The sequence below is a fragment of the Saimiri boliviensis genome, chromosome 17 (genome assembly GCF_048565385.1).
Source record: "Saimiri boliviensis isolate mSaiBol1 chromosome 17, mSaiBol1.pri, whole genome shotgun sequence".
NCBI lineage: Eukaryota > Metazoa > Chordata > Mammalia > Primates > Cebidae > Saimiri > Saimiri boliviensis.
This window is the reverse complement of record NC_133465.1, coordinates 16,744,170-16,756,976: the sequence shown is the minus strand read 5'-3', so window position 1 is coordinate 16,756,976 and position 12,807 is coordinate 16,744,170. Positions and strand designations below refer to the sequence as shown.

General features: G+C 60.6%; 1 protein-coding gene across 1 annotated transcript in view; it reads right to left on the bottom strand.

The window, feature by feature from the left end:
* LOC101044282 (unconventional myosin-XV) overlaps nucleotides 1-12,709 on the bottom strand; it is a 60,451-nt gene extending 47,742 nt beyond the window's left edge. Inside the window, exons 1-8 of the mRNA XM_074388242.1 lie at nucleotides 9,020-12,709; nucleotides 6,867-6,949; nucleotides 6,171-6,234; nucleotides 5,266-5,375; nucleotides 4,857-4,931; nucleotides 4,556-4,650; nucleotides 828-936; nucleotides 639-702 (exon numbers count right to left, since the gene is read on the bottom strand). Coding sequence (XP_074244343.1) covers nucleotides 639-702; nucleotides 828-936; nucleotides 4,556-4,650; nucleotides 4,857-4,931; nucleotides 5,266-5,375; nucleotides 6,171-6,234; nucleotides 6,867-6,949; nucleotides 9,020-12,601 — 4,182 coding nt within the window. The 5' untranslated portion in view covers nucleotides 12,602-12,709. The remainder of the gene's footprint in view (nucleotides 1-638; nucleotides 703-827; nucleotides 937-4,555; nucleotides 4,651-4,856; nucleotides 4,932-5,265; nucleotides 5,376-6,170; nucleotides 6,235-6,866; nucleotides 6,950-9,019) is intronic.
* Between the last annotated feature and the right edge of the window lie 98 nt (nucleotides 12,710-12,807).

Sequence of the window (12,807 nt, the reverse complement as noted above, 5' to 3'; positions counted from 1 at the left end):
CTTGTGTGTACTGGCTATGCACACCTACATACATGTGTGTCCACAGCCCACATGTGCACACACAGAGCTTCTTGATAGCTGAGCACTTCCTGGGCACCAGGCCCTGTCCAGGCCCTTGGGACATGGGGGACAAGGCAGAGAGAAGCCCCTGATCTCATGGAGTCCACCTGCTAGCTAGGGAGACAGACACTCAGCAAATCACTGGTTAAAACGTAAAATATATTAGATGGAGGAAAGTACACTGGAGAAAAATAAGGCAGTGGACAGGGTGGGGGTTTAGATGGGATGGAGAGGGGCTGCGTTTTTAAATGGGGAACTTCCTGAATGAGTGAAATTGTAGGGGAGGCTTGGAGGAGGTGAGGGGTTTGGCCAAACAGGCGCCTGACAGATAAGTGCTCCTGAGAGAAGGAACAGAAGGTGCAAAGGCCCTGGCAGGAGCGTGCCTGTGTGCTGTGGGGTGGGGAGGAGCCACCATGGCCAGAGGAGGGCTGGGGAGGGGAGGTTGTGGACTCACATGTACAGGCATATTCATTCATTCACTTGACATCTACCCAGCCCCATCAGGGGCCAGGCTCTGAGTATCTGTAACTCCCACCCCAACCCTGCCCAACACACAGGCCTGGGAGGGGCTGGCCCACCTGAAACACGATCCTGGATTTCTCAAGCAGGTACTGGGAGGTTATGGCACCAGAGATCACGCTCCTGGGGTAGGGAGCACAGTTAGCTCTCAGCAGGGGAAGGAGGGCTGGTGTTGGTTCCTAGGGGCTGTGGTGGGACATAGAAGACACTACAAGGCCTTTGGGAGGCCCTCCACTGTCCCCACTTACCCTTCCAGAAAGATCTCCACGAACTTCCCAAAGCGGCTGGAGTTGTCGTTCCTGACGGTTTTGGCATTACCGAAGGACTCCAAGAGGGGTGTTGCCTCCAGGATCTGGACTCCAGAGGGAGATGTGGAGATTGAGGGGCTAAGCACTGTTCTGGGGGCCTGGATGGGGGGCATAGCTAGGGACACCCAGACACGAGCCTCCCCAAGGACCTCCCTTTATGAGGGGTGACCAGAGGTGGGCTCCCTAGAGAATCCTGAGGTCTCTTCCAGTGTCCCCAAGGGGCCCCCACCCATGCTGCCCAACTCCCACACAGCAAGCCTGGTGCTTCCCCTCTCCCAGCCTTCCAGCCTCCATGGCCCCCACAGCAGCCCCTGATCACAAGCCCCAGCCCCGCCCAGGACAGGCCTTTGGATGTCCCTTCCTGCCTGTCCCTCCACCCACACAGGAGCAGGCACATCCACATGCATTTTCCCGGACACACACACACTGAGTACCTTTATCTTCAACAGCACCCAGGAGAGAGGAGAAAGAGAGAGACAAGAACAGAATGCATCACTGGCAGGACCGACCACCTCTCTCTCCAGGAGACCAGATGCCTCAGCCAGGGAGGGACTGGCAAAAACCTGGGAGGCTCAGAGATCCCAGGAGTCCGGGCTTGGGGACTGCCATGGGGTCTCCAAAGTATGAAAATACACTGGTTCTGGCTTCCAAAAGGCTCTGGGGGTGTCCTCTTCTCCCCCTCCCATGACCACCACCAGTAGAATCCCTGAACCTCCTCCCTGACCTTCCTCACTGTTCCCTGACACCCAGGCCCACTCTTGCCTCTGGGCATTTACATCTCCTGTTCCCTCTGCTTGGAAGCCGCAGCTCCCACGCACCTGCATGGCCCCCCGCCTCACCTCTGACAGGAAGACCACAGAATTCTCTCCCTGGCAGCCCTCAGCCCTGTTGGCAAACTCTGTTTTCTTGGGTATTGTCTGTCTCTCCACTAGAACGTCAAATCCTACAGGCATGGATCTACTGTTTGCACATCTGAGTCCCCAGCAAATAAACAGACCTCGTGCTTAGTAGGCCCTCAAAAAATATCTGCTAAAGGGTTGGAAAAAGAAATAGCATCCTATGGGCAGAGCTGCCCAGAGGTGACCATGGCTGATCACAAGCTCCCACCTGTTTAAGCACCTAACTGTATGTGAGACACATTGCCCCGATGACACCATTGTTAACAATCCCATGAGGTTAAGTACTAACATCACCCCTGTTTTGCAGATTAGGAAGCTTAGAGAGGGGAAATGACATGCCCAGGGACTCCGGCGTCCACTCGAGTGATGAGCATGGGCCTAGTGTGTACATGGCTCTTTCTTCAGCTGAGTCACTGCCTCAGGATAATCTTTCAGGGAAGAAGCAGAGGAGGTCCAGTCACCACAGAAACAAAATACCCTCTATCTGTTCACAGGCACCGTCCCATTTAGTCCAGGAAATACTGCACCCATTGTACAAAGGGGCACACTGAGGTCAAGAGAGGGATGGGGGTTGGCTTTGAGTGCTCAGTGAGTCAAGGTCCGCCTGGTCTTTATTGTGTAATATCCCTTAGTCTGGGAAGTCCTGGAGGACAGGTTGGCTGCTTCTCTGTTCCTGATGCCCAGCATACAGCAGGGCATAAAGCCAGCAGATAGAGTGGGTGAACATCAGAGGGGTGGAACCTGTGGCCCAGGCCTCAGCCAGTCAGGGCCGAGCATTCCCCATGCTCTGGGATTGGTTCCAGTGAGGACGTATGACCAAAACTTGCCCAGTGAGATGGAGCTCTGAGCCTTTTTCTGAAATGTTGGGAAGGTTGATCATCTTGCTGACCAATGGGAGACAGGTGGAGGATGATGCCCATACACGGAGGAGGTTGGAACCAAGACAAGAGACATTGTTTAAGATTCTGGATCCAGCCATGCCGAAAACTGACCCTAGAACTGGAGTGTTCGATTATCTGAGCAAGGGAGAGCCATGTCTAGGAAAGGAGCCCCATGGGCATCACAGCTGGCAGGCATATCCTCACACCTCTGTGTGCCTGGCACACAGAACGCCCAGACTCAGCCATATCCACAGCTCCATCCATCCTCCCTGACACTCTCTGCCATGGACTGCAAATCGCAGCTCCTGCACCACCTTGCTCCTCCCTTAGGCCTCAGTGCTCCAATGGATGCACATGTACCTGCCTCCCAGAGTTGCTCTAAAGCTTTGGTGTGACAATAACTGAAGGAACCCAGCACTGTGCCTGGCCACAGGAGGTGCAAAGGGCACACTCATTTCTTTCCCTGCCTACCTAACCAGTCATTTCAAAAGTCTGACCTGAAAGGTTTTGAAAACTCTGCTTGGAGCAAGGGATGATCTGATTGGTTATCAGGCGGCCTGGGCTGGGATGGGAGAGGCTGACAGGCCAAGGCAGGCACCAGAGCGGGCCAGGCCAGGCTGGAACCTGACGGCAAAGCCTGCGCAGCCCCCACCAATGTCCCCAGGATCACCCTGCTGGGCTCCCCACTGGCTGGGACATTGTGGCCATGTGCAAACCTTTGTGGACCCCAGGGTCGGGGAAGTCTTGAGTCTGTGGTTCTGGAGTCTGAGCTGGCAGGCCAGCCCCACCTTTTCCTGAGCTCCAGGCTGGTGGTACATCCATCACCTCCCTGCCATCTCTGGGCAGATGCCTAGCAGGCACCTCTTCTCAACAAACCTGCTCCCCCTCTCCACTGCCCAGCCTGCCTCTGTGCTGCCTGTGGCTCAGGCCGAGTGTCTGGGGTCGCCTCCAACAGTTCTTTCTCACACCCCAGTCTGTCTTCTGTAGGTTGCTGGCTGGCTTTGACCTGCTTGCACCTGCACCTGGACCCAACCTGCTTGTACCTCAGGGCCTTTGCAGGTGCTCCTCCCTCTGCCTCTTCATTGTTCCCCTAGACATTCCCAGAGCCCAGTCCCTTGCCTTTTCAGTACAGCCTACCCTGACCACTACACTTGTGACTATGACCCCCAACACTCCCCATCCTTTCCTCCACTTTTTTCCTTCACAGCTCACCACCTACCCTTTCACGTACACATAATTTACTTATATAAGTGTATATGTATTTGTCATCCCGCTTCCATCACTAGAATGAAGTTCCCACGAGGGTGTGAACATTTGCCTGAGTTGCTGCTGCCCCTCCCGGATGCCTAGCCTGGGCTTGGCACACAGTAGGTCCTCAGTAAATCTTTATTGAGGGAATGGATGGGGTTCTACCATTCTCAGGCTCAGAGGCTTAGCACCATCCTTTTCAGCAAAGCTCTAATCCTGCAGACTCTGGCCTGGCATCTACTGCCTCCCCCACCCCACCCCTAACCCACCTGCCTCTTCACTCCTGGGGGCTGCATGGCTTCTGAGTGTGAGAATATGGTGGCCCGAGAGCCATGACCAGGAAGGTGAGGCCAGGTGAGAGAGACGGGATGACACCCCTTCCCTATGTGATCTCCCCTCTGAAGTGGCCCCAGAGGGCTGGAACCAGGAGCTGCCATGGAAACACAGGCAGGCAGAAACTCTCACCCCTCAGGCACACCCCTGGGATGGGTGGCAGAAAGAGCAGTCCTGGGCAAGACCCCCTTCTGAAACTCAGCCTTCCCATCTTCCTACTGGTCCAAGGAGCCTTGCCTCCTGGGGAGCACATGCGGTGTGCTTATCAAAGGGTACTCAGCCTAGGGTCCTGGGGAGACAGGTGGACTCACCTGCTGCATGACATCCCGTTTCTGGTTCATGGCGGCCAGGTAGCGCAGAATCAGCTTGGTGGCCTCAGTTTTGCCAGAGCCGCTCTCTCCACTGACCGAGCAAAGGGGCAGAGTGAGCTCTAACCTTTCACTACTTCTGGGACACCCCAACCCCCACCATGAAGCAAGAGGATGTGTGTGGTCGGCTAGCCCAGAGGTGCCAGGCAATCTTCCGAGGTCCCACAGCAGTTCTGGCCAGATTCAGGCCTGTTACCTGAAGTCTCCCATTTATCCCCCATGTAAAGACAGCCCGCTCACCTGATGATTATGCACTGGTTCTGTTTGGCATCGAGCATTTTGGCGAAGGCGAGATTTGCAATCGCAAAAAGGTGCCTGGGAAACAGGTGATTAGAGCCAGCCCCTGCCTCTAAGCTCCCAAACCTCCCAGGGGTTGGGCGGGGAACATCTGTATCCAGCCAAATAGCCAATCCTGCCCACCCCTCACCCTGTTGAGGGAATGCTCTCACCCCCATCCTGGTCTGAACCACAGTGGCCTCCAACCCGTGGCTGTGGCCCCGCCTGGGGAGAGACTGTCAGGTTGAGTAGGTGGGCTGCCTTTCCCCATTACCTCTGACTCATGGCTGAGATGCAGCCAAGATTCAGGATCCCAGAGCAGGGGAAAGAGGGGCCCAAGAGACCCTAGGGCAGGTCCCCCTGAGACACTCACGGGGGATTCTCTCCCAGGGCCCGCCCGTTGTACTGCTGCACCTGCTCCTGCCCATAGATTCCGAACATTTGGTATGGGTTCACTGACACCAGGATGCTCCCGATGTATGTCTGCTGGGCAGATGGTGGCCTCAGTGCCATGGCTCCTCGCAGCCCTCTGTGTCCCTCCCTCCCCTACGCTGGGAGACTGGCTCCCTGTTTCCATCCGGACAGATATCTGGCTACCTGGACTTGGGATTGCCATCTAGAGCCCTCTACCAGCTTGCTGGGCTATGTGCTCTAACAGTGGAATCTCAGGCACTGCACCAGGCTGAGCTGGGAGGAGTCTGGGGTGAGCAAAACCCCACAGCCATGATCCTCGGTGGGCTCCTGCCTACTTCATTTGTTCACAGTTGGGTCCAGCTCCAGGAACTTTTGCTTCCTGTTGAGAGCAAACTTCTACTACCTGGAGTGGGCAGTAGCAGGGCTGAGGGAATCTTTCTGTGGCCAGAGCCCTTCCGAGTGTCCCTGTCTTCCACACTGTGGCTGTGGGCCTCTGTTCTGTCATTCTCAGGTCAGAGGCTCCTTTCCACCCCTCTGGCTGTCCCCACTCTGGGGTCCAGGTCTATGGATTCTAGGACTCTGGAAGTTCTATCTGTCAGGTCCCAGGTGGTGGAGGTGTCACATATTTCTGGATTCCCTGTCTCCAGCTTTCTGCCTCTGGCATCCACCATTCTAAGGCTGTGTTTAAAGACTTCGGATTTTAGTTCCAGGCTCTGGCATTCTATGCTGAATTGAGAAAACTCAGAGTTCAAACCAGAGGCCCAGGGGCTAGGGCCCAAAGAGAAATCTGTGCATCCCACCCGGCCCCAGGAGGCAGCTGCCTTCTTGACCTAGGCACAGGGCAGGGCCAGCCCCAAGCCTTACGTAGATGAGATTCTGTTCAAATCTAATCTTGAGGTTGGACAGCACAGTGGTTTCCTGGAGGTCTCTGGAAGGACACAGAGAGAAACTGTCAGCACCCCCGGGGCTGGCTCTGGCATTGGTCTCCCTCTCCCACTCAGCACAGTGCCATGATCAGATAGGCCTGAGTTCAAGTCCTGTTTCTGACACCAACCAGCCAGGAGACCTTGGGCAAATTACTTCACCTCGCTGTGCCTGTTTCTTCATCTGTCCAACGGGTGTGATAATCAATTCTTCATCTGTCCAATGGGTATCATAATCAACGGGTATGATACTCCACTGGGGGGTTGAGGGACACACATAGTCACCGTGATTGGATAATGATGCTGACCTATACACCCTCATGTTTTGAGTACCTCCAATGTGCCAGCATCCTCACAGCAGCCACCCCACTCCCACTTTGTGGATGAGAAACTGAGGTGCAGAGAAGCAAAGCGATTTCTCCAAGGTCCACCAGCTGGTGGGTGGTGGGGCTGGGATTTGAACCAAAGCCCATCTAACTCACAAGGCACACCACTTTTAGTCTTTGTGACACTTCATGACTGAGGCTCTGAAAATGTCCTGGGAGGTGACAGGCAGGTATAGGAGGAGTTGCTCTGGCTGGGAGGGTGGGGACCCCATGGTGACCTCTTGCTGACCCTGCCGGCCCTGCCCACTCACTCCAGCTGCGTCATGTCCTCGACACCATCCTCCCTGTGCTGCTCATGGAACCGCATGGATGGCAGGTTGCGGATGGAGTGCATCTGTGTGAGAGAGAGGCTGTGTCTGTAGGTTGCAGGGCAACCCCCACCCCAGTTGGTCCCTGACTCGGTCACACCTGGGGCCTGCTACCATTGTTTGGGAGGGAGCCCCAAGGTCAGGTGAGTCCTGCAGGTGTATCCTTGCTACAGAATGCTGTGGCCCCTAGAACCTGCATGCGACCCTCATACATGAGACGCATGCATGCCCTCAGTGCCCAAGCAGGTGCTCCCATGAACTCCCAAGCGTCCTGCCCTGAAGGGTGAGCAAAGGCATGTGCAGGTACATGGGTACATCTGCCAGCTCCCTCCCAACCGCAGCTTTCCCAGCACCAGCAGACCCCACGTGTTGGATTGTGTGACAACTTGATGGACATTTGTCTCCTGGTGCATGGGGACTCCAGGAGGGCAGAGACGGAGACTGTCTCAGCACCACATCCCCATGCTCATTCCAGGGAAAATGTGTGGACACCTGTATATGGACCCACACTCAATGGCATTTCTAGCTCATACAACTCCTAGACACACAGGTGTTCTTGTAGGCCTGTGGGCATGCATGTAGGCCTGTGGGGCCCGTCCGGGGGCACATGGTGTGCAGGCACATACTCTACCTGTCCATTTGGCACATACATCTGGGTGGACAGCTGGGTCCCCTCCCCGACCCTGGAGGTCTGGAGAATGGAAGTCCTGATGCCACCTTTGGGTTGCAGGGTCTCCTCTGTGAGCACACGTCTGTGCACATTGGCAGAGGGTGGGCAAACAACCCTGACCCCCCAGGGTGCCACATCTGCCCAGATCTCATACACTTGCTTTCGTCATTTGGCTGTGGTACACACTCACACACACACTCGGGCACGCAGGCCTGCGCAGGATCCACATGACTGCAAGCACACATGTGTGCACCCTCAGACTTTCCAATCCCAGCTGCCCCCTGAGCAGGCGAGGAAAGAGGACACCACGAGCGAGCCCTGCATGCCTATTGCTGGGCTGCTAAGTAGGGCACAGCGAGTATCAATCACCCTTTCGGCCCTGGCCTCCGGCCCACCCATCTGCCCACGTGCTCGCCAGCAGCCACAGACCCTGAATAATTCAGCCACTCACGTATTCCAGGGTGAGGAGGGCCCAGGCATCCTTGCCCCTCACCCCTAGGCGCCCTGCGCCCCGCTCCCGCAATGCTGCAGCCCACACGGCGCGGGGTATCCGCCGCCGGGGCCGGGGCCCCCCCAGCAGCCAGGCTGCCCCAGTTGCCATTGTTGAGCCCTGCTGGCTGCCCCTTCCAGCGGGCACCGTCTGCAGAGGCTGAGGAGCACCTGCTGCCCCTGCTTGCCCCGCCCACCCCCCTGCGTCCCGGGAGAGGCTCTGGTGACCGTGCACCTCCGCCAAAGGCCACCCAGCATCAGGCTCGAGTTCCGCCTTGAGTGTGGCAGCCAGGTGTGGGCACCCCTCAGAACGGGCTGCCTGCCCTGCACCTGACTTGGGGTTCCAGAAGGACTCCTGGCTCAGTTTTCTCTCTGGCAATGAGGAGACTGGAAGGTTAGACCCTGAGCCCCTCACCCTGACCAATTCCAGAATCCTGCAGCCCAGGAGACTTTAAAGGGCAGCAAAAACCCTGAGGAAAGAGGAGGCTCTAATTTGGGGGAAGGTCAGTAGGAGGCAGGAGGAACAGCACAGACCTGGGTGTGCAGTGGGACAGGATGGATAGGCATGTCCTGCAGTTTCACATCTGGTTTGGCCAAAATCTCTGAGGAAGAGTTAGGGGCCGGACTTGTCATCCAGGTTGGATCAGGGCAGGGCTGCCCAGGGCCTACAGATGAACAAAGATCCTTCCCCAAAGTGACTTGGAAGCAGTTTCCCACGTCTCTGTCCTGTGCCTGCCTGTGCTGGGCAACCCCTTGTTCAATCCTCCAGAGGTTTGGGAGGCCCTGGCTGTTCTCCCCAACTTCTAGACCCAGAGACTGCAGCCCCTGCAGGCAGCAGCTCTCCAAGGTTGCTGCACAGGGCTCCTCAGGCTGTTTTTCTTTCCCTGTTTCCTAGGCCAGAACTCGCAAACCCTCCCTGTAATCTGTGCGCCCATACCTTGTTCTGCCAGCTTGGGGGGCCGACCTCCTCCCAGGACCTGCTAAGGGACACGCAGGTGGCTCCAGGGCCCAGGTGGCAGGACTGGGGGTGGGTGGGTACTCGTGGCCAGGGTCCGTGGGCCTCTGCCCGCAGCCAGAGGCAGGACCAGCGAAGACTCCAGGGTCTTGGCTTGGGGTCCTGGGTTGGCTGGACTTGAGGCTTCAGGGTTGCAGGCCCAACTCGCTGGAAAGAGCTCAGCTTCTGCACGCGAGGCATGACCACAGCAAAACGCCCAGGGCCTGCCTGGCGCTGCTCGCCCACCTTGAGCAGGGGCTCTGGGGCCCTGGTGGGCACCAAGGGGCCTGGGGCTTGGGGCAGTGTCCCCCAGCGGTGCCATGATGGCCATGTGGCCCTGGTCTGGTCACATTCAGTCAGTGGGTATGAGAGGCTGGGCCTTAGTGTCTTTTGCTTTGGGAGGACTTCCTTGGGAGGTCTGACATCCTTGGGAGGTGTTGGGCTTGGAGGCTTGGTCTCTGCTGGCAGCTGGGGGTCCCCCAGGGTGGTCTCTTCTTCAGGCTTCTCAGGGCTTGGGCCAGCCGATCTGGTGAGCTGTCCAGGCCCTGGGTCATAATGTCTGCCCAGGAAGACCCTGGTCATATCAGCAGCTGAGTCCTTGGGCTGGAGAGTGGGGGATGGCACAGGTCCCACGTGCTGGAGAAAGGGGTTTTCCAGCACAGGGGGTGGTCTGGAAAAGCCTCGGCGGCTGCCTGCACCTCCTGGCCAGGGGGATGGTGGGCGTTGGGTGGTAGGCATGTCCACGTCCCAGCTGGGGGCCAGCGGGGGCACGGTCCAGGGCGTCTCTGAGTCCTCAGGTTCTCCCGGGCTCTCCCGATGCTCCAGGGGCGCCCGCCAGGCCCAGGCCCCGGGCGGCTGGTGGAAGGCCGGGCGCACTCGCGGCTTCACAGCTCGAGTGGGCGGCTCGCTCAGGCGCCGCCATGTGTGCGGGAGGCGCGAGGGCAGGTTGAGGGAGCGGCGCCGCTGGCTGTGGCCGCGCACCAGGGGCGGTGAGGGCGGCCTGGGCGAGCCGGGTGGGCCCGGGCGCCCGGAGGCTCGGCGTGGGGCTGGGGGCTCCCGCAGCGAGTGGGGCCGGCGGGCCCGGGACGGGAAGGGCGGCTGGTAGGGACCCGCGCGCACGGACAGCTGAGGCGACGGAGGCGCCAGGGGCGAGCGGTAGCCGGGGCCCGGCAGGCTCCTCAGCGAGGGCCGGGGCGAGGCCAGCGGGGACCAGGCCTGCCTCCGCGACGCCCGTGTGGACGGGAAGCCGAAGGCCGCCCCTCGCCGGTGGGAGCTCCGGAACGAGGGTCGGGGCCCGGCGAAGGCCAGTAGGTCCGGGGGCACCTCCGGGCTCACGGCAGGGGGCTCCAGGAACGCCCACCAGCTGGCCTGCGGCGCCGGGGGCACAAGCGCTGGGGCGGCCCAGGGCGGCGGGTGGCGGCGGAGGGAGGCGTAGGGCGAGGCCGGCCGGGGCAGGCCCGAGAGCGCCGCGGAGAGGGGCGGCGCGGGCGGGGGCCCGGGACTGCGGGGCCGCGGGGGCGCGCGCGGGGCGAGGAGCGCGCTCCAGTGGGAGAGGGGCCTTGACGAGGGCGCGGGCGCGGGCGCGGGCGCGGGCGGGCGGCGCGCGTCGTTGCTGCTGCCCGCGCGCGGCTGGGCTCTTCTCAGCACGACAGGCGTGCCGGGCCGCTCCGGGTCCATGCCGGCCAGCTTGTAGCCGAAGCGTTTGTAGGCCGCCTCCCTGACCGCGGGGCCGCCCGCCCGGGCCTTCTGGCTGCCCCTGAGCCGCGGGATGGGCTTCTTCTCCGACAGCGTCTTCTTGAGGAACCGCGCCAGCGAGGTGGCCGGCCGAGGCGCGGGGCGGCCGAACTCCGGGCCGAAGCCCAGGCCTCGGTGGGCACCGAAGGCCGACAGCGCCCGCTGGAGGTTGCGCTGGCGCGGCGTGAGGAAGCCCCAGAAAGGGTGGCCATAGGGCACGGCGGGCACCGGGGGCAGCTCTTCCTCATCCTCCTCGTCGTCCGCATCTCCCAAGGGCAGCGGAATGTCCAGAGAGGGTGGCAGGGGCACCTCCAGCTTCTCCTTCCCGAACAGCTTCACCTGGGGCCGCGGGAAGAGGCGGAACTTGCGGACGAGGGACAGCTTGGACCTGGCGGGCTTGTCCATGCCCTGCTGCTCGAAGAAGGCGGCGCTGGGCAGGCGGAAGGAGGTGCCCGGACGCTCCCCGCCCGCGTCCTCGGGCTCCTCCAGCTCGGCGATGTCATCCATGGGGGGGGCGTACGGATTGTGGGGCGACGGGACGGGCGGCGGTACCCAGGGGTACACGAGGGCCGAGGCCGACTCCTCCGGGTAAAAATAGGGCACCTCGGGGGGGTAGATGGCCTCGTCCCCACCGCCATAGACAGCTTCGGCATAGGGGACGGTGTAGGGGACCCCGTAGGGATCCAGGTAGGGCACGTCGTAGCCAAGGTGGTACGGCAGGTCATAGGGCGGGTATGGCGCGTCGTAGGGCGCGTAGGGGTCCAGGTAGCAGCCGTGTGGGTGCGCCTCGCCGTCGTACGCATCGTGGTGGCTGTAAGGAGACCAGTACCCCGACGGAGGCGCGTACGGGGGTTCGTAGTCGTCGTAGCCGTAGCCATAGGTGTACCCCGGATCAAAGGGGCCACCGTAATAGTCCGGGGGGTAGTAGTCGTAGGGGTCCTCGGGCGGGTACCCATAGTAGCGGTCACCGTAGGGCGGCCAGGCCGGGCTGTAGGGGCCGAGGCCCGCCACGTAGGGCTCCTGCTCCTGGTAGCGGTGGAGCGACTGCCGGTCGTAGTCGTCGTCGCCGTCGCGGTGGTAGTCATAGTACTCGCCCAGGTCCTGGAAGCCCTCGAGCCCATACAGCGACTTGCGGGAGCCGGAGTGATGGAACGGGGCCTCGTCCTCGAAGGGCAGGAAGCCCAGGGGCTCGCCCGACGCGTAGATGCTGCGGCTGCGGGGGAACCTCCGGAGCCGGCCCCCGGGCCGCAGGATCTCGGCACCCGACGGGAAGGGCAGCTTGCGGGAGCCCACGCGGGAGCCCGAGCGCTGCAGCCAGGCGTCCACCGTGGCCGGCTCGCTGCCCGACTCCTCGGCCTTCTTGAGGAGGAACTTCTTGGTGAGCCAGTTGATGGCGGTGGACGCCTTGCTGAGGGACCGGGCGCGAGGCCGCAGGCGGCCGTAGCCACGGCGGCCGGGGAAGCGGATCACCATGAAGGACGGCTTCTTGCCCTTCATTGCCCGCTTCTTCTTGCCCATGCGCATCTGCGTCATGAGCTTCGACGTGGACTTGAGCACGGTGCGGGCCTTCTTCTTGCGCTTGGTCTTCTGGGGGCCGGTGTGGAGGCCCCAGAAAAAGGCCGAGGCGCTGCGGAACTGGCCCTTCTTGGAGATCTTGGGTGTGCGGTCGCGGAAGCCCATGAACAGCCGCGACGTCCCCTTCAGGCTCCGTTTGGGCTTCTCCGGCTCTGGCGCCTTCTTCCCCTTTTTCCCTTTCTTGGCTTTCTTCTCCTCGTCTTCCTCCTTCGCCATGGTGGCTGCCTGCTCCCTGCCGGGCCTGGGGCCGATGTCACGGGCTCAGGGACTTGGAGACACGGGGACCTGCTCAGTCTCCTGCCTGCGGCTGGACGTGCGGCCTCCTCAGGCTGGAAGCAGACCGGACTGGCCTCGGGTGGCTTGGGGAGGGCTGGGCCAGGATTCCGGGAGGGCAGATCCATAATTGATCTCCTCTAGAGCCG